The sequence below is a fragment of the Arvicola amphibius genome, chromosome 5 (genome assembly GCF_903992535.2).
Source record: "Arvicola amphibius chromosome 5, mArvAmp1.2, whole genome shotgun sequence".
NCBI lineage: Eukaryota > Metazoa > Chordata > Mammalia > Rodentia > Cricetidae > Arvicola > Arvicola amphibius.
In genome coordinates, this window is record NC_052051.1 from 70,269,706 (window position 1) to 70,295,371 (window position 25,666).

Sequence of the window (25,666 nt, forward strand, 5' to 3'; positions counted from 1 at the left end):
ATTTGTCAGTTCAAGGCCAGCCTGGTCAACAAAGTACGTTTCAGGACAGTCAGGGCTGTGACACAGAGAAACCCTGTCTCAAAAACAAAGAAACAAACAAAAACAAAATAAGAAAAAGAAAGAAATGTATTAATCTCAGAGAAAACACATCTTTCAAAATACAAAGCAAAGGATGATGATGATAATGAGCAAGGACTGTACTTCAGCTTCGGTGCCCTGACTCTGGCCTTAACTATTCACTAGTGTATCAATATTTTCACAGGACTACTGGGTATCTTCTCCCATCTACAGTTCTGAGAAGAGTATTCTAATACGATCAGGTTCCCCATCCTCACTCCCCCTTCTCCTATCCCCTCCCTCCTCTTCTCTCTTCTTCCCCTCTCCCTCAGAAATCTGCACCCCTATCTGCAACCAGCCTCCCTTCCTTTTCTTCCTCAACAGTGTATCTCCTGCTCATTCTGCTTTGTAACCCAGTACTCCAGGAAGATTGTCTTAGTTTGCTTTCCGTTGCTGTGATAAAACGTTGGCCAAAAACAGCTTGGGAGAAAGGGTTTATTTCACCTTATAACTCTCGGGTCATGCCCATCACCGAGGGAAGTCAGGGTAGGAGCCCAAGGCAGAAACCCGAGGCAGGGACTGAAGCAGAGGCTCGCTCCTCCTGGCTAGCTCAGTTTGCTTCTCAGTACAGCTCAGAGCCATCTACCCAGAGTGGCACCAGTCACAGTGGGCTGGGTCCTCCCCTGTCAATCATTAATTAAGAAAATGCCTGACAGGCCATTTGATGGGGTATTTTCTCAACCGAGGATATCATGTGCGTGTTCTCTGATGAGGTCTGTTTTCACTTTTTCAGCCCGCTTTTTAGTTGCCTTTCTCCCTTATTGTTGCATTTCAACGTTCTTTATAGAATTGGTTCTTCATAATTCAAGTTCTGCATACAGATTCAATCAACTGCAGACTATAATATTCCAGGAAAATATCTGTACTAGATATTTTCGCAGAGTTTCTTGTCATTACCTAGAAAACACAGTACATAGAATTTATATTGCATTGGGTATTTTAAGTATACCAGCGATAACTTAAAAGTATACACGGGGGGGGGGTGCATAGGTAATATACACGCAGTAAGCCATTTTTACATAAGGGCCTCGAGTACCCATAGATTTTGGCATCTTTGGAGGGGAGAACCTGAAATCATCCCTAACAGATTCTGAGTAACAGATACTGAGATACTGCGTATTCTGGAAAAGTCCTTATTAGCTTAGTGGGAGCATTTTTGAAAACTAGTCACCCTCAAGCAGCAAAGAACATTGCTTAGCAACTGGACCAAACTGGGCTGAAGCATAACACAGAACAAAACAAAAAAAGCTCCAAGGCTTTAAGGACAGGGGCCATCTGGAAGGCTGTCAGAGTCAGCAAGAGCTCACTAGGTTTCGAAAGGTGGAGCCGAGGAGGCTCCGGGGGCTGCTTGGGGCAGAGCTTGACCAGCAGCAGCAGGCCAGCCGAGGACAAACCAGCCCAACCCACCTAAGTTTCCGGGGGAGCTGGTTTTAGGGAGGAGCCCGTGCCGAGGTGAGGCAGAGCGCAGGACCAAGCCGCCCGGGAGGAGGAAATAGCACCGCGGGCCCCGCCCACCAAGCCGGCCCTAGCTGACTGACCCGGAAGCGGTTGTGCATAACGCCGCGCGGTCCTGTTCCCTTTTCCGGTCGGCGTGGTCCTCGAGCGGAGTGTCTTCCGCAGCCGGCCGTTCACCATGAGCGTCCCGGCTTTCATCGACATTAGCGAAGAAGACCAGGTGCGGTGCGCGCCATGGGGCCCGCGGGGCGGCGGGGGTGGTGACCTCCGGCCCCGGGAGGCGGGGGCGCGCTCTCCAGCCCGGGTCTCGGCGAGCGCGCGGCCGACGCTCAGGACGCAGGCCTGGTGGGCGTCCCCGACGACGACCTAGAACTTTCCGCGGACAGGGCGCGGTGTCGGTGAGGTTCGCGTGTGGTCCGCGTAAGCCGTCCGGGAAGAGCAGCTTGGAGCTGGCATCCGAATGCTGGCCCTGAGGGCCTGTGTCTTAGGCGGTGACCCGCGCCCGCTGTTCGCAGCCCCACCTGTCAGCCCCGCGTCTGTGCGGAGAGACGACCGCAACCTGACACTTGACGTGGACGGGTTGAGGTTACACCTCGGCTTACAGGACAGATGCTTCTCGTTTTCCTCATAACAGAAGTTTAATTGCTTGACATTCTTTTTAGTTTTCCTAGACAGGGTTTCTCTGTAGCTTTGGAGCCTGTCCTGGAACTCACTCTGTAAATCAGGCTGGTCTCAAACTCACAGAGATCCGCCTGCCTCTGCCTCCCGAGTGCTGGGATTAAAGGTGTGCGCCACCATCACCCGGCGGAATGACATTCTTTTAATTTTATCGTCTGAAGACGTTCATCGTATTCGTTTGTGTGTGTTGTGTGTGTGCGCGCGCACATGATGCCCACTGACAGAAATCTGAGGTTCCATATGTTAAACAGAACGGAGAGGGAGGTATGCGCACACAGGAAGATACGAAGAAACAGTAGTTGATAGAATGGAATCGTGTTACCAGTAATTGGCTAATGTTTATCGAAAAGATACTTACCCCCAGGGTCTGTGACTATTGTCGTTGATCATATTGTACAGTACTTATGTTTCTGTTGGGTAATGCATGAATTTCACGCTAGTCATCCCTTTCAGGCACATAGTTGGTTGGACTACTTCACCATTATGTTCGAGTCTGTTTGACTGGAATTAGTTGTCTGTCTTGGTTTTCCTTATTTCTGTGCCATAGCTGCTTTTGGTCAACAAACATGATATAAAAAAAGTTAAACTTGATTCATTCTTAGGAAAGGGTTTGTAAAGCAGGAAGTGAACAAAGCTTTTTAAAAATCTTGATTGGATATATATTTGTGTCATAAGGAAGAATTTTCAGACAGGGTTTCTCAGTGTAACAGCCCTGGCAGTCCTGGAACTCGCTCTGTAAACCATGCTGGCCTCAAATTCACAGAGGTCATCCTGCCTCTGCTTCCTAAGTGCTGGAATTAAAGGCGTGGGCCACACTGCCCAGCCTATACCAACTTTTTATATGAGGTTGCTATGTTATTGTTTGGAAAAATAATGCCATCAGATCTCTGTAATTATTTCCAGAGCTATCTAAACACATTTGTGGGAATAAAAATATTGGTTATCTCCTCCAGGGTTCTTTTGGCTTTGTCCACTTGTGCATTTTCTCTTTTGCTTTATTTTGTGAGAAGGGTTTCCCCATGTAGCCTTGGCTGGCCTCCGCCTCAAGTGCTGAGACCACAGTTGTGTTTCTACACTCCCTGCCACCTGTGCATTTTCTAGTGAAATTCTTTCCTCTGTTTTTTATTTTAGTAGATTTAAAAATCATGCATGTTTGACTACATGGATGCCAAACCATCAAAGAAAAAAACATTATTAAAGATCATAAATAGGGAGTAACGCAGGAAAAAGTCTAAATTACTTATTTTAGTAGTTAGTTGTTTTGATTGGACCAAAAGTTCTTTCTGACCCTAATCAGATGGACTTTTCTGCAGTCTCCTCCCAGCAGAAATCCCCTTGGTTGTGTGAGAAAGCATTTGCTTCCGACTGGAAGCTCAGCGGGATGTCAATGAAACAGAAGATGATCTCGGTGAAGTGTGGCTGCTTGGGCTGTATAGGGGAGAGGGGATCAACTTGAAGGCGATTAGTTAGCACTTGCATGTTACTTTGGAAGCAGGGCAGATGGGTTTGATAGTGTTTTGTTGTGAGTCAGTTTTACAAATGGACATAGAAATTAAGTAACCCTGTTTGATTCACAGGCAGCTGAACTTCGTGCTTATTTGAAATCAAAAGGAGCTGAGATCTCAGAAGAGAACTCAGAAGGTGGACTTCATGTAGATTTAGCTCAGATTATTGAAGCCTGTGATGTGTGTCTGAAGGAAGATGATAAAGGTTTGTTTTAATTCTTTCTACAAAATATTTCTTACTAATGATAAGAGAACTTCCTTACCTAAAAATTTTTATTAGCAGTTATATGCTTTGGTTTGATACTTTTAAGATTTTTAAGCAGCATGGAAGAAAAAAATACAATCAAAATATAGGAAAATATTTTTAAATTAAAGATTTTTCAAGCAGTTGTTTTTAATATAATCTTTTCATATAATTTCAGTCTTGTTTTTTTTTTTTCTGTTAGACCTGTAAAGTAAACCATTTTGGGGAAACCTTTTAAAAAAGTATATCTGTGTTTCTACACATACTAGTTGTTGATGTTTTAAAATGAACTGAAGAGGTTTGGATAGGCATCAGAGAGGGCATTACTTCAAGTAATAGATAATTGTTGGGCTGCTCCCCATTTATTGAGAGTTAGGATTTCTGTACTGTGAGTTCTGAAATCCTTGTTAAGGTTTAGAGGTTAAATTTTGTGTGCAATTAATATCTGTAATACTTGGAAATGAGTTAACCAGCTAGAAATTTAACAGCCTTTCATTTCTAAGTAATTCTCTACATGAGGTACAAAGTTCTCTTCATTTGAGATACCCTGACTTAAAATCCAGCCAGTAATTTCAAGATGATTGGATAGTATGCCAATAAAAATCATAACAGAAAATAAATGGTTATGTAAATCAGCACCATTTGCAGTGGTGCTGGTGCGGTGTGAACTTGTGAATGTGACATACTTACTGCTGTCCCTGAATCAAGTGTCTTCTCAAACAGTCGCCAAGCTGTAGCGGCTGTGTACTGAGACACTAGGAATAACATACTGAACTAGACATGCTGAATGTTGTATCTCTGCTGACTGTGTTCTTGTTGCCTGTGCAGATGTTGAAAGTGTGATGAACAGTGTAGTATCCCTCCTCTTGATCTTGGAACCAGACAAGCAAGAAGCATTGATTGAAAGTCTGTGTGAAAAGCTGGTCAAGTTTCGGGAAGGTGAACGCCCTTCTCTGAGACTGCAACTGTAAGTTTTAAGACTGTGAGAGGAGGCTGGAGATGGCTCTCCAGAGGACCTGACTCCAGCTCCCAGGGAGCCAGTACTTCCGGCCTCTTCTGCTACACATACACATGCACTTTAGAACACTTTAGAATAATAAAAATAAATCTCTCTTAGAAACAAAGCACTCAAAGCGCTGCTTGTATGGCATAAATTGTAATTGTTAAAAGCAGGAAGTTTGGAATTTGACTGTTGGTAGCTTTTGTTAGCAGTGTCTTGGACAGTCTCTTAACTTTCTGTGCCCCAGTTCCCTCCTTTGTACTATGAAGTGATTGATAGTGCTGCCTCAGGTTTTTTGTGATAGCCAGTAACCTCAGTACTTTGACTGCTGACCTCAACCATTGTTACGTATTTGTTAACCAGGCTCAGCAACCTTTTCCACGGTATGGATAAGAACACTCCTGTAAGATACACAGTGTACTGCAGCCTCATCAAGGTGGCAGCATCGTGTGGGGCCATCCAGTACATCCCAACTGAGCTGGATCAAGTGAGTGTCTTGTGGAGTGCCTATTCGGTTTGTAGGAAATGTAGCTTACTTAGGATGTAAGCTGACATAGTAGCAGCTCTGTGTGTCCTGAACTTTCTCTCTGTTTCTCCTTTGGAGAAGTGTGGGGTGTAGCCTAGGCTGGAGTCTGACATGTTATGTAGTCGGGGATGAGCTTGAACAGATCCTCTTGCCCAGTCTGCCTTCCAAGAGTTTTAAACTGAACATCTGCTACTCAGTTGTGTTAATAAGTTCTTTCCTTTTGTAAATCTTACTGTAGGTGAGAAAGTGGATTTCCGACTGGAAGCTCACCACTGAAAAGAAACACACCCTCTTAAGACTACTTTATGAGGCTCTTGTGGATTGTAAGAAAAGGTATGCAGAGTACTACACTGATGATCTCGCCAGCTATTTAAGTAGGCGGGGACATTTCTTGACAAGTTGATCGAGTAGTTCTCCTTTGGTCTCCACAGTCATCAGAATTCTATTTCTTAGATTTTTAGCTGCTAAGTTAAAAGATAATTGCAAAAGGCTGACTGGGTCAGAGGCTAGAGATAGAGCCTAATTAGTAGAGTGCCTGCACGGGTGAAGCCCAGACTTCCGTACCCAGAAACATTTGGGCCAGATGTGTGTGCCTCTGGTCCTGGTAGTGGCTATTCTTCTCCATGCTGCCCTGCTGTGAAGCATTTTATCCCGTTGTCAGTAAAGGGTTGAGAGGACCATTTCAGATGGAGTGCTTCTAGCCTATACGAGGACTGGTGTGTGTTTCGGTGTTCAGGCTGTCGAGTCAGGTCTCTGGACCTTGAGCTCACCTCTTGCATGAGCCTGAGTAGAATAGACTGCTTAGTGTAGCTCTAGTACTTCAAAGTGGAAAGAGTACTACTACTCCTTACCTTGGGTTGCTAAGGACATCACAGATGGGGTTTTAAAGGCTCTGTTACTAAGCAAACACTGGTTAGTGTTAAATGTGACTATCTTTCCCTGTTATACTTTGCATTTTAAAATTCTCTTCTAGCTTCTTCTCTCTTTTCTCTCTTTTTCCTTCTGTCCCTTCCCCCTCACTGTCGAACACCTCCTTTCCCTAATAAACAGAAATAAATAAATAAATAAATAGATAGATAGATAAATAAATAAAAAAAATTCTCTTTTAGGAGTTGAGTTGATTTTTTTCTGACACAGTGCTTTTAGGTTGATGGGTGTTGTGATTGCCTGTGAATGTCAGGTGCTTGGTGGAGTTGATAATTCCGCTCTGGAGAATTTATCATCATTATTGCTTGTTTGGCTCTTAGTCTGTTATATATTGAAAGGAAATAATTGAATTCCACAGCTATTCTCAGAGAAATAAAAGTAGGTCAGTAGCATCTACCAGGGCTACTGGACATGTCCTGGTGTTAGCTATTAGAACATACTTCACTGCTGAATACTTTCTCTTTAAAAACAAAAACAAAAAACTTCAGTGTGTGTGTGTGTGTTTTATTTTTATGTGTAGAGATATTTTGCCTGCATGTATGTCTGCACACCACATGTGTCCCTACAGTTTGATGACTGATCCTCATTAGCTAGCCTGTTTATGTCCTGCCATGTGGTACATTTTGTTTTAAAGATTTATTTATTCTGTGTACTGTGATCCATCTGCAGGCCAGAAGAGGGCACCAGACCTCATTACAGATGGTTATAAACCACCATGTGGTTGCTGGGAATTGAACTCAGTACTCAGTGCCTTTGGAAGAGCAGACAATGCTCTAAATCACTGAGCCATCTCTCCAGCCTCTATGCTGTGCATTTTAAATGGAGTATTTGGTTTTTAATAAAAAGACTTGTTTAGTTAAGATGTACTAGATCTCGTACTGTGGTTGCTAAAGCTGGAAGACATGGTGTTCCTGGGATGGAGAATAAGACGATTAACTATGACTAGTACATGGGATTTCTTAATGCTTTCCTTTGGATTTTTATAATTCAGCCACTGTGTTTAAGATGTTAAGTGCCATATAACTATGCCTGTCTATATCTTTGAACTTAAGGCAAACAGTTCCTGCTGTGCTTCTCAGGTTGAATGCAGATAGAAAGGGGAAAAAATCTAGAAAAAAAAAGGGGGAAACCTAATTTTTCTTAGCTTAGCAATAATTTCTCGACTGGCTGAAGATCACCAATTAAAGGAAGTAAGAAAGGCAAAGGTAAATGTTGGGTTTGTTTGCTTGATTTTTGGAGGTGCTGGGACCAGACCCAGAGCTTCTCACATGCTTTGCCAGCACTCGGCCACTGGGCTACATCCCCAGGCAGGAGAAGCATTTTATAAGCATCCAAGTTGAATAAATGGATTCAATTATTCTATCCCTTTTATAATAGTAAGAATTGACCATCCACATAATTTTAAGGATAATTTAAATTGGAAAGCTATTTTAAGCAGTGATTTAAATGCCTGATGTTGGCTCAACAGTCACACTGTCCTAACAACTTACCTTGAGCCTTTTTTACTCAACCTCTTCTTTGCCTAGCAAATCAACCTGCCCTACCTTCCACCTTAACTTGTTTCTTGGCAAAGACTAGAAGGTAAAGGGAGATTTTCTATTTGGGGATCTCAGCTTGCCTGTCATACCTTGAGAACAGCCATCTTCGTCACTGTTTTATATATGCATAAGATCTACAGAGGCTAAATGATCAATAAAATTCAGACTAATGAAATGATGATGGCTTTTTTTTTAAGTGATGCTGCATCAAAGGTCATGGTGGAATTGCTTGGGAGTTACACAGAAGACAATGCTTCCCAGGCTCGAGTTGATGCCCACAGGTAACATTGAGCATTGCTTGATTGCTTGGGTGAGCTACAGAATTCAGTTCAGTAATTGACATAATTTCTGCAACTGCCAGCAGACCAGGGTAGTTAGTAGTACATTAAGGATTAATAATACATGTGAAATAGTTACTTGGTGTTTACTATACAGGCTTGTGCTGTTTCTGGCTAATGAGCACAGCCAAAGAATTAAAACTCAGTCTGATGTCAGTTTCTCTTAATAAGGTTTGTAGATAGGGAAAAGTTTGCTTGGCAAAATTTAACCAGTTGCTAATGAGAAAATAAGGATTTTCATAGTTCTAGATTTAACATAGGCTAGAATTAGATTTTTAGGACATTTCCATATAGGGGTTATTACTGTCCATGGACTTGGACACAGCAGGGGTTGACACACAGAGAGATAATGGCAGAGGCCCTACTTTGAGAATATCAGTGTTTAAACTTTCACCACAGATCTTAATTTGTATTTATGAGGTGAGTTTCTTGTTTCTCTGAGTATCTTTCATGATCTCTAATACGGTCATGAGAATGGTCTGTTAGGTTGTTGTAAGGCTAAGTGGTCATGACAGCAGTCTATAAGGGTAAATGAGATGTGACTCCTGTGAGCTCCTGCTGTTGCATTACAGGTAACAAAGCACACCTCAATTAAAAAGATACTGACCGGTTTTAACCCAAATTTGCATATTTTGCTTTTGGATATTGAACTCTTAATTTACTGAATTAAATATATCTTCTGATATGCAAAGTAGTCAGAGACAAGCTAAGATTTCAAGGCCCAGCTTACTTTTTGTTTTCTTATCAAGGTGTATTGTGCGGGCACTAAAGGATCCAAATGCCTTTCTTTTTGACCATCTTCTTACTCTAAAGCCAGTCAAATTTTTGGAAGGCGAGCTTATCCATGATGTAAGTAGTTTGTCCTTTGGTGTGAATAGTGTTCTCTCTGCAGTCTTACATAATAAAGCAGAAGTCCCCCTTTGGAATTCCTGCAGCAGAAATCCTACCCTCTGTTGGGGAACACACTGGTATTAATTAGGATTAGGGTTTGCTTTCTCTATCTACTGAATACTGTTCCTGTATGTTCTTTCTTGGTCTAGACATATTGAACTTCACTAAAACATGTTTCTTTTTATTGTTTAATATCACTGCCCCAAATTAAGATAAAAAACAAGAATAGCCAGTCCTGGTCCCAGCATTTGGGAGAACAAATACAGTAAGACATTCTGTTAGAAACAAAACCAAAGAATCCATGTTCATAGTTTTGAAATGCAACTAATTTTGTGCATTGTTTTCCATTTGATAATTTGTGCTCACTGTACTTCCTGATTGGATGATTTATTTTTATTTTTTTAAATGAACTAGTTGGGTGGTTGGGCATTAACTTAAACATGGAGAATTATTGTTAGAAATTAGTGTCTTAAAATCTGAATGTACATCTAGCTTCTGTCTTGATACTATTTTGTCTCTTATCTCTAGTTATTAACCATTTTTGTGAGTGCTAAATTGGCATCGTACGTCAAATTCTATCAGAATAATAAAGACTTCATTGATTCACTTGGTAAGTGTTGGGTTTTGATTGTTGGGGTTTGTTTCTTTGTTTTGCGGGGAAGACAGGAATGATCCTAAGCCATTACACCTTATTTTAAAAGCTGGTAAGACTTGATGAAGAAAGACTAATGGTTAAGATTGCTTTTTATTATTATTTGGAATGCTTGATGGTGTGTAAAGAATAATGGAGTTGCAGAATTGTATCAGATTCCCCCCACCCCCCTTAGTAAATAACATTCAAGGTAGTGATATTTTGTAATCTAACAAAGCTTGCCTGAAGATCAAAGTGTAGAGCTAAGCGACTAGTTAGCCATAGAGGCCAGGCCACTTGGCATACACCTTTAATCCTAGCACTTGGAAGATAGAGGCAGACGGATCTCTGTTATTTCAAAGCCACCCTGTGCAACATGGAATTGAATCTGTCTGAAAGACAAACAGAACTCACACAAAGGTGATGGATCAATTCCAGCACTTAGGATTTCATGCCTTCAGCACTTGGGATCCCACACCTTTAATCCCAGCACTAGGGAGCTGGCGACAAGGGTGACATGGCTAAGTGGAGAGAGGAATGTAAAGCAGGAGGAGACAGGAGCTCAGATGCAGTCTGAGGATTTGTAGAGCTGGATGCCGAATGAGGATTCAGTCTCAGGGAGGGACTGTCTGAGGTTTCAGAAAGATAGCATTCAGTCTGAGGATTGTTAGAGGTAAGAACTCTCTAGTGACTGACTGCTCAGCTTGTCTGAGCTTTCAGCTTTCACTGTGATAACTGACTCCAAGTTTTTATTATTAAGAACAGTTAGAATTAGTGCTACATCTGGTGCCCAACGTGGAGTTTGATCCCGCGACCCTGAGATTAAGAGTCTTACGTTCTACTGACCGAGCTAGTGGGGCTACAATTAAATATATGGTCGACTCCACTGCCAAAATGGGTGTGTAGTGATGTTTGCATAGTAACAAAACTCTGAACTATATTTTGAAGACAGCATAAGAAAGCTGGTTTTATCTTTGGTGGGTGTTTTTGGTTTTTTGAGACAGGGTTTCTCTGCAGCTTTAGGGCCTGTCCTGGAGCTAGCTCTTGTAGACCAGGCTGGTCTCGAACTCACAGAGATCCGCCTGCCTCTGCCTCCCGAGTGCTGGGATTAAAGGCATGCGCCACCACCGCCCGGCTTCTTTGGTGGTTTTTTTTGTTTGGTTTTAAACAGTTTTCTATTCGTATTAAAATTTTAGTTACTGGTGTGCGTGTCTGTGTACATACATGTATAATGTCAGAAAACAACTTGGAGGAGTCTGCTTTCTCCTACTGTGTGTGTCCCAGGTATCAAATTTGAGTTGTTAGGCTTGATGGCAAGTGTCTTTCCTAGCCAAGCCATTTCTCCAGCCTTTGAATGGGTTTTAAATGTTCTAAAACTCATAGGTTTTGTAAGTCAACTGAAATAAAGGGACTTTATTTTCCTGGTGGGCAGCAATTAAAAGATAGTAGAGGTTGATTTGTGTCTCATATTAAAATTGAATGATTAGCCTTATGTGAGATGTAGATACTGAAGAGGAATATTGGAATTTACGTGACTAAACTCATTTTGTAGTTTGGTTAGCCTTAATTCCCATCACCTGCACATTCTGTACAGCTATTGGTCTGGGGGAAGGCTGACTCACTTGAACATACGGCATTTGAAATACACCAAGATTCAATAGATGCATGAGTGTCTGTGTTGAATACTTTGCTAGGTGCACTAGACCCAGAAAAACATATTCTGTCCCAGTTAATTTGCTTTGTGGCATGAAGTCGTGTGATGGAATGTTAATGTCAGCAACCTCTTTATTTACGCACCAAGGCAAAAGGAGTAGTAATTAACACTTTGACACTCCCCCATCCATGTGTAATTGACTGTTTCAAAGGAGCACTGGTTCATAAGCTATTGCATGCATTAAAACTGCGTTTTCTATATTGCAGCATTTTAAGACAAGGGTCAGTGACAATGCAGAAATTGCTCAATGATGCACATTTTTTTATTACTGCATTAAGGTTTTGACATATTAGTAATGAATAAATGTTTCCATAAAATTAGATTTTTTTATAACTTTAAAATTGAAATACAGTAGAGCCTTGAGCCTTTCTCTAGGAAGGGAGCCCAGTTCATGAACCAAAGCGCTGCTGCCTTCAGATCTGTAACTCAAGCTTCATCTGTGTAATAGTTTGCTTTTTCAGAACTGTACAGGCTATACATTTGGTTCCTTGTTTATAAAAGTAATGGCTATAAATGTGACTTGTTTTCTAGACAGAAATAAACGATTTCATGCAATTCATTCCAGGAATAATCTTCATTCCTTTGGTATATTTGTTTTCATTTACAGTAGAGTCCTGCACAAGAGCATCAGTAAACTATTTAAAAGGTATTTTTAGAGGCTTAGAAAGATGTCTCAGTAGGTAAAGGTATGTGGTGCGCAAGCATGAGAACTGGGGTCAGATCCCAGCACCCATGTCAAAGCTGGGAGAGGCAGTCTGCCTGCTATCCTAATGCTGGTCATGCACCAACAGGCAGAGTCAAGGTCTGCAGACTAGGCAATCTAGCTGAGGGGTCGTAGCCATGTTCAGTGAAAGCCTTTTCTCAAGAAAGAAGGTGGAGAAGGGATAGTGGAAGAAGACACAGCTTTACTAACCTGGTCCATAAGCTAAGCACAGGCATCTCTGCATGCAGTTTTTAATCAGATCTTCAGAATTTGAAAACTCAGTATTGTTTTTTATACTCAGAGGATTGTGTTTATGTACCTAGAACTGAGAATGCAAAGGGATTTTTTTTTTTTAGAATCTTTTAATACTTACTCTTTGATTGGAACAAATTCCTCACTTAATTTATTATGCCAACTAGAAAACAAATTTCCTAATTTGCCTTTTGTTTTTGAGCATCTTCACTGTAAATTGACTTTTTTACAGATACTATAGGAGAAATAGTATTACATGTTTATATTGGAGGTTTTATATGTATTATTAGGTATTTATTGTAGTGAAAATCAAGTTATAAGTATATTCCACAGGTGGCATTAGATTGTCAGAGCATTTTTTAAAATTAACATTGACAACTTGGGCCAATCGTATCATTATCTTGTGTCAACCAAATTGCCCTAACATGTCCACATGTAATCTGGTGGTACCCAGTTGCTACCTTCTTGCTTCAGAAAGTTAATCACCATCTGATTTGCATTTGTTAATTAGGGTTAATGTGCACTAATTAATTTTTCGATGCTTGTAGATTACCATTAAACTCAGTAATACTTACTTGTGTGCCTCATTCGTTTGAGTTATGATGATCATGTTATTTGTTGAATCTGTGCCAAATCGGAAGCCTGTATCATAATTACAGCTAATTAACAGATAATCATGCCCTGTATTAACGGGCTTCCCTTGTCGTCCACTAATACATGAATGTTTTAACTGTCATTTTATTCGTGGGTGCTTAAATAACTTTAACAATACACTTGATAATTCGACTACTTTTTAAAGCTTGTTTTGATCATAAAGTACCGTCAAAACAAGTACATTAACACTCTGCTATAATTCTGCATAGGACCCGGTTAAAGATTCAGAGCTAGCCAAATGTAGTGGTGCACACCTTTACTTCTAGCCCATGGAGGCAGAGGCAGGCAGATCTCTGAGTTTGAGGCCAACCCAGTCTGCACAATGAGTTCTGAGACAGTCAGGGCTATGTAGAGAGATCTTGTATCCCCTCCCCCCCTTAAAAAAAGGAAGGGAAAAAATTTAAAAAGCTTTAGAATTTTAAAGTTATTTTGTATTTTTACACTGTTTTATAAATGGGCTTAAATTCTCTGCCTATAATTTCTGCTTGATCTCTTTTTTTTTAAGAAAAGATTTTAAGAAAAAGGATTACTTGTTATGTTTATTTCTACTCACAATTTTTTTGTGATCTGAATAACTAATATACTGTATATGATTAGAGATTATAATACAAATACTAAATGATTTGTATAATTTTATTCTTTGGCCTTATCAAACATGCATATCTGCTAACAGTACAATTTTAATTACTGAGTATGTTGGCCTGGAAATGTTAAATGATAAACAAACCTTGATAGTCCTGATTTGCAAATACTAAATCCAGAGGAATCAGAAGGGAAATGGCATATGGAAATATAACTTAGTAAGATAGGTGAATTGGTGCAAACCTTTAATCTCAGCACTTAGGAGGCAGAGTCAGTCAGACTGGCAGCTTGGTCTACAGAGTGAGTTCCAGGCCAGCCAGGTCTACACAGAGAAACCCTGTCTGGAAAGAAGGAAGAAAATATAAATTATAGTTGCTAGGCAAGTACTACACCATCAAATATACAAAGCAGAAGTTCTGTTCACTAAGAGTTCTTTGTTTAAATAACACGATTCTTTACTTACTTTCTAGTACTAGTATACAGAACTTGTTTAAATGAAGAGCTCTTGGTGAACAAAAGCTTTATGAAATTTAACTATGAAATGTGCTATATATATTTTTATTTCCTAAAAATTACAAAATATACAGTCTTTAGGACCTTAAAATATTATTTGTGGCCCATGCTTAACTTTAGACCTAATCACCTATATTCTGTTATTCATTATTATAAGATAATATAGTTTAGAAAATAATCAGTACTCTAATGCCAGATATAACTTGTCAGGTTTGCTCTATGTAAATGCTCACACATATTGACAACTGCACCTTAAGTATGGTTGTGCAAACCTTTGTATGGACACTCAACCAGGTTCACTGTTCTTTCTTCAGGCCTGTTACATGAACAAAATATGGCAAAAATGAGACTCCTCACTTTCATGGGAATGGCAGTGGAAAACAAAGAGATTTCTTTTGATACAATGCAGCAAGAGCTACAGATTGGAGCTGATGATGTTGAAGCATTTGTTATTGATGGTAAGACAACAGAACATTTCTCATTGCTTTTAGAATATCTATGATATGGATCCTAAGATTATTAATTTGAAATGCACTTTATGCTAGTAAGCCTGGGTTATTTGGTAGAAGATATATTTGTTTAGCAGGTAATCAGATTTATTTGTAGTAGAATGAAAAGTCTATATATATATAAATATATAAACTGTGGCTTTGGGCTTTTGTCCTGTTTCTAAAATCTCACAGTGCTATTTATAGTGGTTAGAAGCAAGGGCGCTTCCCTGGGCATGCTTATGGATACTCTGATCCTGTCACTCTGGAGGCTGAGGCAGAAGGACTACCATAAGTCAACTGGGGGTACATAGCAAGACTCTCAACAAAAAGAACAGGAATTTTAGCCCACATATTGTCCATTAAGAGTGTTTCTTACTCTTCCAGAAGACTGGAGTTTGCTTCCCAGCACCGACATTGGGCAGCTCACAACAACCTGTGTGTCTGTAGGACAGGAATGTGGACCTGATTTGTAATCCTAAGGTTAAACACATTAATGGAAATAGATTTACCTGTTAACCAAGAATATTTTTCCAGGCTTTTTAATTTTGAAGTTAGAAAGATTGTACAGTTAATATATACAATTGTTGGCTTGGCTTCTAATAATCTAAGTTTCCAGTAGTTGTCTAAAGAAGTAATACATTTATTTGAAGGCTAATCCTCCCCATGAGTAATTGTGGAACAGAATAGAATTCATTGTTTTGACAGGGTCAAAACTATGACTCAGGCTGGCCAAAACTCAAGACAGCTCTCCTGTCTGTCTCAGTCTCTCATAGGCTGAGATTTTAAGTGTGAGCCACTATACCTGCCTTTTGAACTGGAGTTTGCAGTAAAAACATTATAATACTGAATAGTTTGCTCTAGTATTCATCAGATACCACATAGCCTTTCTCCTGGTTAAATTTTCTGTATTATATTCAAAGAGCTATTTTTTTTAAATAAGTTATCTACAAATGTAGAGTTTTATTCTGGACAGTTGGTCATACCTAGCTGTTTTTTCTTAGAAATCTTCTATATAACTTAATGTGTAAAAATCTCTTCCAGCTGTAAGAACTAAAATGGTCTACTGCAAAATTGATCAGACCCAGAGAAAAGTAGTTGTCAGGTAAGAACTATAATATTTTTGCTTCCTTCTGTAGGACAGTTTAGTTTGTTCTGATTACTTTACTTAAATGTTTAGAGAACCAAGGTAGTGTCCTTACAAGTTGCCTGTAGTTAAACAGTGGCTGTTTATCATAATTTTATTAAGGTTCAGACCGAATGTGATTAGCTTATTTAATGAAAGAGCCCTATTTTCCAGCACATTTCATTTAATGGCTAAGCACTGGCTAGAATACTAATGACTTTGTGTCTGCTTTATAGTTGTTGAAGAGATCAGTATGGTAAAAGAGTTTCTAAACATCTAATGCTTAAATTCTCCTTTAACTTTAAATGATATTTAATTTTTGATTTAAAGAATCTTCAACTGTACAGTGTTTTGAATGAATATTCAACAGTTAAAAGGTTGACTAATATACTTTGTTCTTAATTTTTAGTCACAGCACACATCGAACATTTGGAAAACAGCAATGGCAACAGCTGTACGACACTCTTAATGCCTGGAAACAAAACCTGAACAAAGTGAAAAATAGCCTTTTGAGTCTTTCTGACACCTGAATTTTTATGCAAATAATTGTTTTTTCTTTGAGGGAAGAAATGTTTTAAGTCATAGTAAAATGCTTTCAATTAAAATTTGACTAGTCTGGCCATTTATTTTCTCAATTTTAAGGAATATCACAAACTCTAGAAAACAAACTAATGTTAAAAAGGGACAGTTTGTCTTAATCATAATATTTGAATTCTGTAAAGAAAGGAACTAACAAACAGTGCTTTGAAGGAATTATACAAAGGGAAGATAAAAGTTTAAAGAGGCCTGATGCTAACAGCAAGCTCTGCAAATACAAGAAGATGAGGTCTCCATCATACTAGAAAAAGTTGGTGAAGTGAAGGCAGCTAGCTGTAAAGATTAGGTGATCAGTCTTTCACCCGAGTTCATCAGTTTGACTATGACATCTATCAACATTTAGTCACTTGTTTTTTTCCAGCATCTCTTCTGCTTTTCTTTTTTTGGTCTGGTTGCTGTTTTCTAAGTTTAGCAACTTTTCAATCTCAGTTAGTCGGTTTATCATAAGGCTCTGCCAGTCTTTGTTACCAGGAGAAAAGGTGAGTAGATCAGGAGTGTCTGTCACCTCCCTTGCCTGTGAATTGCTCTGTTGCACAGTTGAAATCCAAGGTTCTGCTTTCACCTAGGAAAGACCACGTTTGTTTTACCATCAAAATTACCATACAAATGGCAGTAAGGAAAACCCAGAACACCTGCTATCAGAGTGTAGAGTAAAGCTATCTCATGGCTGACTAAGAATTACTGTAGTACTTTGGCAGCAGTGGTTCCCTAATGTCAGGCTTATGTAGTAGCTCTTCAAACAAACACTTGTGTGTCCCAGGGATACTGCAGATATTTTTTGAAAGGTCTTGGGCTTTGATGAAATAAAGTTAAAACTGCAGATAACTGTCAGTCTGTCTTCCATCCACCCCAGAAATGTCTGTTTGGTAACTCTGTCAAAGTGGGAGAAGACTAGAAATTCAAACAAAAAAAAAAAAAAAAAAAAAAAAAAAGGTCTTTTCTGCCAGGCTGCTGACACTGTTGAGAAGAGCAGGAGGAGCACTGAGACAGAAGAGGATGCTTCCTAGACACTACACTAAATCGAAGGCTATATTCACAAAACAACTTTTGTTTTAAGAGATTTTTTTTCCTGATGCAATACTTGAAAATAGGAATATGAAGAAACTAAATATTATTATTATTCCATTATCCAGAGAGACATGCCGGTATTGGAGTACTGGCTGCTAGTCTTCCTTTTCTAAGTGTTCTCAGTTATTCTGCAGATCGTCTATCTTGCCTTTTCCTGTGAGCACTTTTCTGGTCTTGAAACTTTTTCACAAACAGTTGTGCAAAGGAGCTTCAAAAACAGCACCTTTTATGAATGTGTGATGTAATAGCTATCACAAATTAAATATTGACTTTGTTTCCAACTTATCCCTATCAAGTTTAGAGTGGTTTCATGGGGAAAACATGGGTCCTCAGATAAGATTTCAATTTTATTTTATTTCATTTTTTAATTTTTTTATTTTTTTTGATTTTTCGAGATAGGGTTTCTCTGTGGCTTTGGAGCCTGTCCTGGAACTAGCTCTTGTAGACCAGGTTGGCCTCGAACTCACAGAGATCCACCTGCCTCTGCCTCCCGAGTGCTGGGATTAAAGGCCTGTGCCACCACCGCCCGGCTTTATTTTTTTTAAAGAGAAAATTAAATAGCTTTAGGATAATGGTTACTTTGTTTTTTGTGTGAGGGATTTACATGTATATTATGTAAATACAAAATAATTTACATTAATATCCCAAGATTTTAAAAACCTAATGTAAACATTTTTATATAAATCTTTAAATTTAGCTCTTTTTAAGATTTAGATCATACTCAGGAGGCAGAGGCAGGAGGATCTTTATGAGTTTTAGGTCAGTCTGGTCTACAAGAGCTAGTTCCAGGACAGGCTCCAAAACTACAGAGAAACCTTGTCTCAAAAAAAAAAAAAAAAAAAACCCAAAATAGATCATAGCAGTTTATAGAGAAAACAATTATTTCCTCTGGTCTTAGAAATTAAGATGGCCAGGCAGTGTTGGAATATGCCTTTAATCCCAGCACGCAGGAGGGAGAAGCAGGCGAGTCAGTGAGTTCAAGATCTTTATGAGTTTTAGGTCAGCCTGGTCTACAAGAGCTAGTTCCAGGACAGGCTCCAAAACTACAGAGAAACCTTGTCTCAAAAAAAAAAAAAAAAAAAAAAAAAAAATAGATCATAGCAGTTTACAGAGAAAACAATTATTTCCTCTGGTCTTAGAAATTAAGATGGCCAGGCAGTGTTGGAACATGCCTTTAATCCCAGCACTCAGGAGGGAGAAGCAGGAGAGTCAGTGAGTTCAAGGACAGCCTAGTCTACAGACCAAGTTTCAGGACAGCTAGGGCTACACAGAGAAACCCTATCTTGGGAAAAACAAAAGAAAACAAGCAACATCATATTCCATACCCCATAATTTAGAATACAGTAAGCCACTTAAATTGTAAGGATATGATCACTTGTCCAAAAGTTGAGCTGTTATCTTTTGTTCATTGAGTGTTGTGAAGATTTTTGAGGTGCCTGACATTAAAGCTGATTTTTAGCAAGCATGGCATGTGTGTAACATTTTATTCTAATGGAAAGAATTGAATTCTTAAATGAGTTTGGTATTTAGACTCTAACCAAAGTTCCCCTGAGAACTGCTATATTGTGTAAAATTCTGTAGTCATCCCCTAGTCCTGTCCAAGTTTGGGACCAAGGATCTTAGTCCTTTTCAGCTTTCTGAGTGTTGGTTTTTCCCATTAGCATCTTAAGGATTTTAGACACTATTACTGTGAAGTTAGAATTTAGTATGAGATTAAAATGTACATAACTATATACGTCTGGTAGTGTCTGCTATGTTTGTTCAGCATACCTCAGTTAGCTCAGGACCAAATTGGAAACTGAAGTGTCCTGTTCCCTCCCCCCAGACTAGTGAGTGTAGGGGAAGTAGAACAAATCTAGCTCTAACTGAAGTAAATAAAGTAAAAGACTCTTCTGTATGATTTGTAGTGTTGTTTTGCTACCAAAGTACTTAATTTCATTTGGTATCCAAGCACAAATTAGCAACTTACTAAAATCCTCCATTTTTGATCAGAAAGTGGGAGGGGTGGGACCAGAGACTGACCATAGTGAAGGGAGACACTGCACATCAGATCAAATTTGACTTAGAAAACTTGTCCTATTAGACCAACATGGTCTCTGCAGACCATTGCAGTGATTCCAGTTCCAGCTGCTCAGATAAGTCAGCAGAGTTTTCCTTGTTCTGTGTCTTTTTAGAAACCACCACTTTATTGTATTGCCCCAATCCACCTCATGTATTGCCCCTATCTTGCCACAAGACTTGTGGGACTGGATGTAAAATCAATAGCTTTACTTATTTTGGGACCTCACTATCTTAACTTCTGAATATAGCTAAGATTGCAGCAGATTCTTCACCTAACTCCAGAATAAGAACAAAAGGCACCCTCTGATAAATTTACAGACTTGGTGAGGGAAACAAAAATATGGTGAAAATTAAATTACTCTTTTCTTGCTTGTTAGTCCTCATAACATCACCCTTCATGTAGAACACTTAGGTGAACTTCCTGCAAAGCACCAGGTAAGTACTTCTGACTTTGCAGGCCGGATTGTCTCACAGTTTAGTTCTGTCATGAGCTATAGGCTCTATAAAGGGGTGAGCGTGGCCTTGCTCTAAGACCATTTTCCTTACCCTACAGAGGTGTATGTACTGTGAAATGTCATTTGTTCTACAAGATCTACTTTTGATATTTTCCTACATTATGTGATAATTATTGTTTAGAGAGATAATGATTATTGTACCACTGTACACAGGAGGTTTGATTTACATGCTCCAGTAAATCAAATCTTTTTTCTGTTTGGAAGAGTTTAGAAAAACAACATTGGATTGAGCTAGGACATGTAATATAGGTCCACCATAGATAATTATATCTAAATGATCTTGGAAAAGATTTCACATTTGTGTTACTTCATCTGTAAAATAGAAAAAAAAAGTGTTTACAGAATGTGTGATAACCATGTTTCTTTGGAAATTATAAAATCTGTAAATGCAGATCCTGAGAAACATTTACTGTAGGGAGAACATTAGGTATCAGACACAAAGAACTTAGAGATTAACTACAAAAAGGGGTGTTCAAGGAATATCATATTTCTTTTGGACCCTTAAAATGCTGGAGGGGAGGTTAGTCAGGCCACATTAAGATTTGGCCTCACTTAGTGTGGTGTGGTGTCTGGCTCTGACCGAAATTTGCTTTCTACTTTGACTTACCAGTTGGGAAGTCAGGCTTCCTTGTGCCACGTTCACTGCTGTGAGAAGAGTTGTTTACTTGAGGTTTCTCCCATTTAAAAAGGGAAATGAGATATTCATGGCTGAAACTGTTCAGGATGCTAGCATGCAGCTTTGTAGTGTGAAAGAATGTTTAATGCCTCTAAATGCCCGAAGAGCTGCAGAATGTGCTGCTATGGTAATCTCATGAGTAGTATTGCTTACCTTTTACCAGCTACACCAGCACTGGACAGGGTTTGCTTTGTAAAAACTTTGAACAACAGACTTGTTGGGTAAAGTTCTATACACTAAGGTATAAAACTTAGAAATTTAACCAAATCACTTGTCAGCTATGGTTAGTAGCTCTTATACTGAATGGGCTCCTAGGAACCATCTGATCTCAACGAATATTCTGTTTAATGCATACTTCCTATCATTGCATTATGGACATTTTATCCTTCCATACACTTCCAAAGATAGTATAAATTAATCAATCTGATAGCTTATTAATAAAAATGTTGGATGTTCAAATTTACTATTTCTAAGCTGAGGTGACAGAGAGGAGTATACAAGACGATGCCTCAGTTCCCTGAACAGGCTGGATTGTATCTACTTGATTTATACACTGTGACTTTTTCCTGCTGTTTTCTATCAGCCTTAATTGTGAAAAATGGTGCCATGTTGCCCTCTTGGTATTATTCTGGAGATCAGTTAGGGCTTATAGTCTCCAGATGCATACAGTGCTACACATTTCTGGAGAATTAGCTCACTGAGGTCTGCTCAGCAATATTTTTAATTGACTTACATGTTCTGTGGGAAAGGAAGAATCATAAAGCGTCTTTGCAGTTGCATTCTTCCCTTCACCCGGCTGTCCCTTGGGATCTGGATGGATACTCCAGTCACTCACAGTGTCAGCAACTCTGCTAAAGCTGGCAGTATCTGATTGACAAACAGGAAATGACAATAAGTGAACTGTATTCTCTAGACACATCTTAATGACTTCACTTTCTGATCTTACATTTTTGTGTTTAAAAACCAAGTATTTCCATGTCAGTTTGGATATTACTTGGATAATTCCTAGACTTTCCTTTTGGGCATTTCATTTTAGAAAGATTGTATTATTACTGTTTCCTAAATTGTTAAGAAAGGTAATATGGTATAAATATCTTCTTAAACACACACATACAAAATATTCTCATTTCCTGGTTACCACCATATTACCCACACATGTAAATATTTATATAATGAACATTTTACAAATTTAGTGAGGAAGACAACAACATAAACATCTACCTATAAACAAACTATACTGAAGAAAATGTCACAAAGGGCTGTTAAGTAGGGGCTGTTGGGCTTAACAAAAATTACAACAGCTGGTAAGTCTTAAAAGATGTGTAGTTTTAGAATTTTAGATATCTCTTATGCCAATGAAACATGCTGAGAAAATAGTGCTGAGAAAAAGCTATGTTTAACATTAAAATTGCAGTTTGAGAAACAAGGCTATACAGCATTTGGGTGTTTTCCCCCCTTACATCGATGGTGCTAGTAAACAAGGTATATTTATTTTTAAGACCCTACTGTTCTCTTTAAGTTTTTTTTTCAATTTTTTATTTGAACAAAGCCTATTTATTAAGTCTGTGAACTATATAAAGCATTCCTTGTAACCTGCATTTCTTCAATGTGTTAAATCTGCAAAATCCCCTTAAAATCTAGTTAGCAAGACATGGTGTTACACATCTGTAATCTGAGTACTCTGACCCCAGCCCTAGAGAAACTAAAGCTGGAAAATGAACAGTTCAATGCTAGTAAGACTGTCCAAGAAATCTTAAGAATGCCTTTAACCTCAACAACTTTGATTATGAGATTACTATTAGCAGAGTAAACATACTTTTCTTCATATCTGTCACAAACTATCACTTTGATATATTTAAGTTACAGCTGTATGGTACTTATTCATGCTGAGTTTTCTGCATGTATGATATGTATATGCATGTTTGTGTGTGTGGCAGAGGCCAACATCAGGTATCTTCCTTTTTCACTCCACCTTGTATGTACAGGTAGGGTTGCTCACCTGAACCCAAAACTGGCCTTATTCAGCTAGTCTGGCTATCCAGCCGCCTCCAAGAATCTCCTGACTCTGCTTCCCTCTGCTGTGATTCAAGTGGGTTGCCACAGCACGAGCATCTGTTTGGGTACTGACGATCAAACACTGGTCCTTACTTTCACATGGCAACTGCTTTTTACCAGCTGCCTCCACAGCCCAATATTTAGTTCATTTTTAAATATTTGTAGTAAAAGTAAAATAAAAGCAGGGAATATGAACCTCAATGTATTACCACCAAATAGCCACATCGCTATCAAATCCTGTATTTCACCAAGTTATCATTTTGTTTCCTGGAGTTATACTTTCAGTCATTCGTGTGCTACTTCAAGAAAATGGACCCTCTAATCTCTGAAGTGACATGGGAATATAACATAGGTACATAATTATTAAAGGATTAACATGCTCCAAGCAATCACGACAAAACCCAATGATGTGAAATAAATTCCTTTGTTTCACTTTTGCCAATAAAAGAAGTTGAATTTGTGGTGCTAGGGAAGGAACAGGTACAAAAGGAAAAACAGAAAAAGAAAAGACCAGTTTATTCAGAGAGATGAAGACTTCTTCACTAGGCAGCTATTCCTAATTTACTCGATGATCTCACCCTGGGGGTGGTGTGCCATACTTTGACAATGAAAAAGACTCCCAAATGTGATTGGTGGTAGACCAATACTACTACTTAGACTTAGGTTAAAAATATCTCATCTCAAGAGAATCATTCTATTTATGTATGCTCTGTATTATGCTTAGGTGATTTTATATGCACAAACACGTAGATTCTTTTCCACTTTAAACAAATCTGGAGACTCTGTCCAGAATAGCTAAGTAACAGAAATTAAATTTTTTTTTCAAGCATGCCATGTTTCCTTACCTGGTTCAGTATTTTTTCTGGTGTCGTCCAGATCAACATTTTTACAAAAAGTCACTTGAGTGATCACTTTGCTTTCTGGACCTGCTGGTCTCTCCTTTAGCAATAAAGGAAAGCTGGAAAGGGAAATGCCCACTGTTTTATTCTTAATTTGATTTACTTTTGAACGAGGACTAGGGGCTACAAACTTCATAGATCCTGGTGTTTTCTTGAGTTTTTTATCTAGAGTGGGAGGATCAAAGGCCGACCTTGCACTTGTGTTTACTGAATCTGCAGATGGCGATACATGAGACAACTGACCTTCACTAAATGTTCCTTCTGACAGGATGTCATTTGATACCTCTGCTTTCTCTCTATTATTTAGCAACATGCACTGTCTTTTCTTAACATCCACCGAGGAAAAGACAGCACGTTTTGTAGCTTCAGTTATCTGATTCTCACTGGAATGCGCTTTTCCTGCGGGAGTTATCATGGGAGCTGCAGATTTTAAATCTCCGGCTTGTGAAGCATGACTGTCCCCTTGGTTAACCGGAATGCTTGAGATGCTCATACTGCTTTCTGAAGATCCCAAGTGGTTCTTAAATGGACTGTTTTTTATGTTATTCATATTTTCCCGCATAGTTATTTCTGCAGGGCTTGAGTCAGGTTCCACCATTGTCAGCAGAGTATTAATACTGTTTGGGGAATTCTTAAGTACTTTCGAATTATCTCCAGAAACAGCAAATGGACAGGGTGGGCTGACCACTGCAGCACAGGCACCAGCTGCTGCAGGCTGCTGGGCAGCCTTCCTAGCTTGCTGATGGCACAGAGAGAGTACTGTGCTGCACTCCCTCTCCTTACTTAAGGTGTCTTTCATTTTTCGGTTCTTATCATCTAACATAACATTACCTGAATCTTGTAAGCCATGTTTCTTACAATGATCAAGTTTTACTTTTATATCTAGAATTGAATCTAACCCTGCTTTGGTTTGGCCATGACTTGTAACTTCTTTCTCTGTAGCATTTTCCAGGTCTGCGGGAAGCAATTTGAATTGCTGTTTGAACGGCCTGCTTTCAGAAACATCTGTGTTATAGTTTCTTTTGTGGGTCATCTCATCTGAAATGCCATTAAGGGGTTCTTTGTCACTCCCAGTCTCCAGAGGAGCATCTACACCACTGTGGAGAAGACCTGATCCTTCAATCCCTTCTAGGCACGTCTTCTTTGCTTCCAGTGATTCATCTCGCTCTATAAAGAAATTGTTCAGTGATTTAAATTCTGCACATCCCTTGTCCTTTTCCAAGTGTACCTTGTCTTTTACTTCTACACTGACTGACTTTCTACAGTCAGTAACATTCAAGGTTTGTTCTTGATCAGTTACGCCATTATCTACACAAAGGGCTTTGCTCGGGGACGTTCCACTTTGGTGTCCATCCTGAGTCACCACAGTATTAATATTGCTTTTGGCACTTATTTCAAAAGGCTGTAAGTCTGTCATGCAAAGGACACAATAAAATGTTATCATCTTAGTAAAGTTTGTTTACAACATATGTCACCTACATTTTATGAAAACATATTGAGTCTTAAATAGTCTACTGGACATTAATCATACAAAGATGACATCAGTTTTCTTCAAATTTTGCATTCCTATACTAAAGCAAGCTAAATTCTTGGCTCTGCCCTGAAACTTTTTAGTTCCCAATAGCAATTACCCAGTGGGGCAAGCAGCGTTAAATATTTGCACAATGGTCTTTATTTTTCCTATAGTTTCCTTTGAGGCACAAAGTACAATCCTGATAAAAATTAATGTATATACTAACCCTCATTACAGCCCAGGTCTAACAACATTCAGAAGTTGATAGTTAGCGTGATCGTGTTTGACAACAATTTTTTTGTTTCTTACTCTGTAAGTATTTTAAAATTCTTATTTAAAATTTGGGTCAGTCTACCTACCCAAGACAATTCTGTTTATCTTTGCTTTAACTATAGGCATC

At 39.0% G+C, this 25,666-nt stretch overlaps 2 protein-coding genes across 2 annotated transcripts in view; one reads left to right on the forward strand and one right to left on the reverse strand.

The window, feature by feature from the left end:
• Positions 1-1,636: 1,636 nt before the first annotated feature.
• On the forward strand, positions 1,637-16,487 carry Eif3m (eukaryotic translation initiation factor 3 subunit M). The gene is made up of 11 exons (XM_038331624.2): positions 1,637-1,792; positions 3,828-3,960; positions 4,828-4,966; positions 5,363-5,486; positions 5,764-5,858; positions 8,188-8,271; positions 9,078-9,177; positions 9,748-9,829; positions 14,583-14,726; positions 15,801-15,861; positions 16,292-16,487. Exons 1-11 carry the CDS (start codon positions 1,751-1,753, stop codon positions 16,410-16,412), a joined length of 1,125 nt encoding a protein of 374 aa, XP_038187552.1. The 5' UTR covers positions 1,637-1,750; the 3' UTR covers positions 16,413-16,487.
• Positions 16,488-16,822: 335 nt separating this feature from the next.
• Ccdc73 (coiled-coil domain containing 73) overlaps positions 16,823-25,666 on the reverse strand; it is a 114,967-nt gene continuing 106,123 nt past the window's right edge. Inside the window, exons 15-17 of the mRNA XM_038331413.1 lie at positions 23,700-25,163; positions 21,533-21,666; positions 16,823-17,041 (exon numbers count right to left, since the gene is read on the reverse strand). Coding sequence (XP_038187341.1) covers positions 16,823-17,041; positions 21,533-21,666; positions 23,700-25,163 — 1,817 coding nt within the window. The remainder of the gene's footprint in view (positions 17,042-21,532; positions 21,667-23,699; positions 25,164-25,666) is intronic.

Coding starts and splice junctions, on each gene's coding strand:
- Eif3m (XM_038331624.2), top strand. CDS start 1,751: ATGAGCGTCCCGGCTTTCATCGACATTAGCGAAGAAGACCAG. Junction 4,967..5,362: donor CCTTCTCTGAGACTGCAACT/GTAAGTTTTAAG, acceptor TTTGTTAACCAG/GCTCAGCAACCTTTTCCACG. Junction 8,272..9,077: donor GCTCGAGTTGATGCCCACAG/GTAACATTGAGC, acceptor TTTCTTATCAAG/GTGTATTGTGCGGGCACTAA.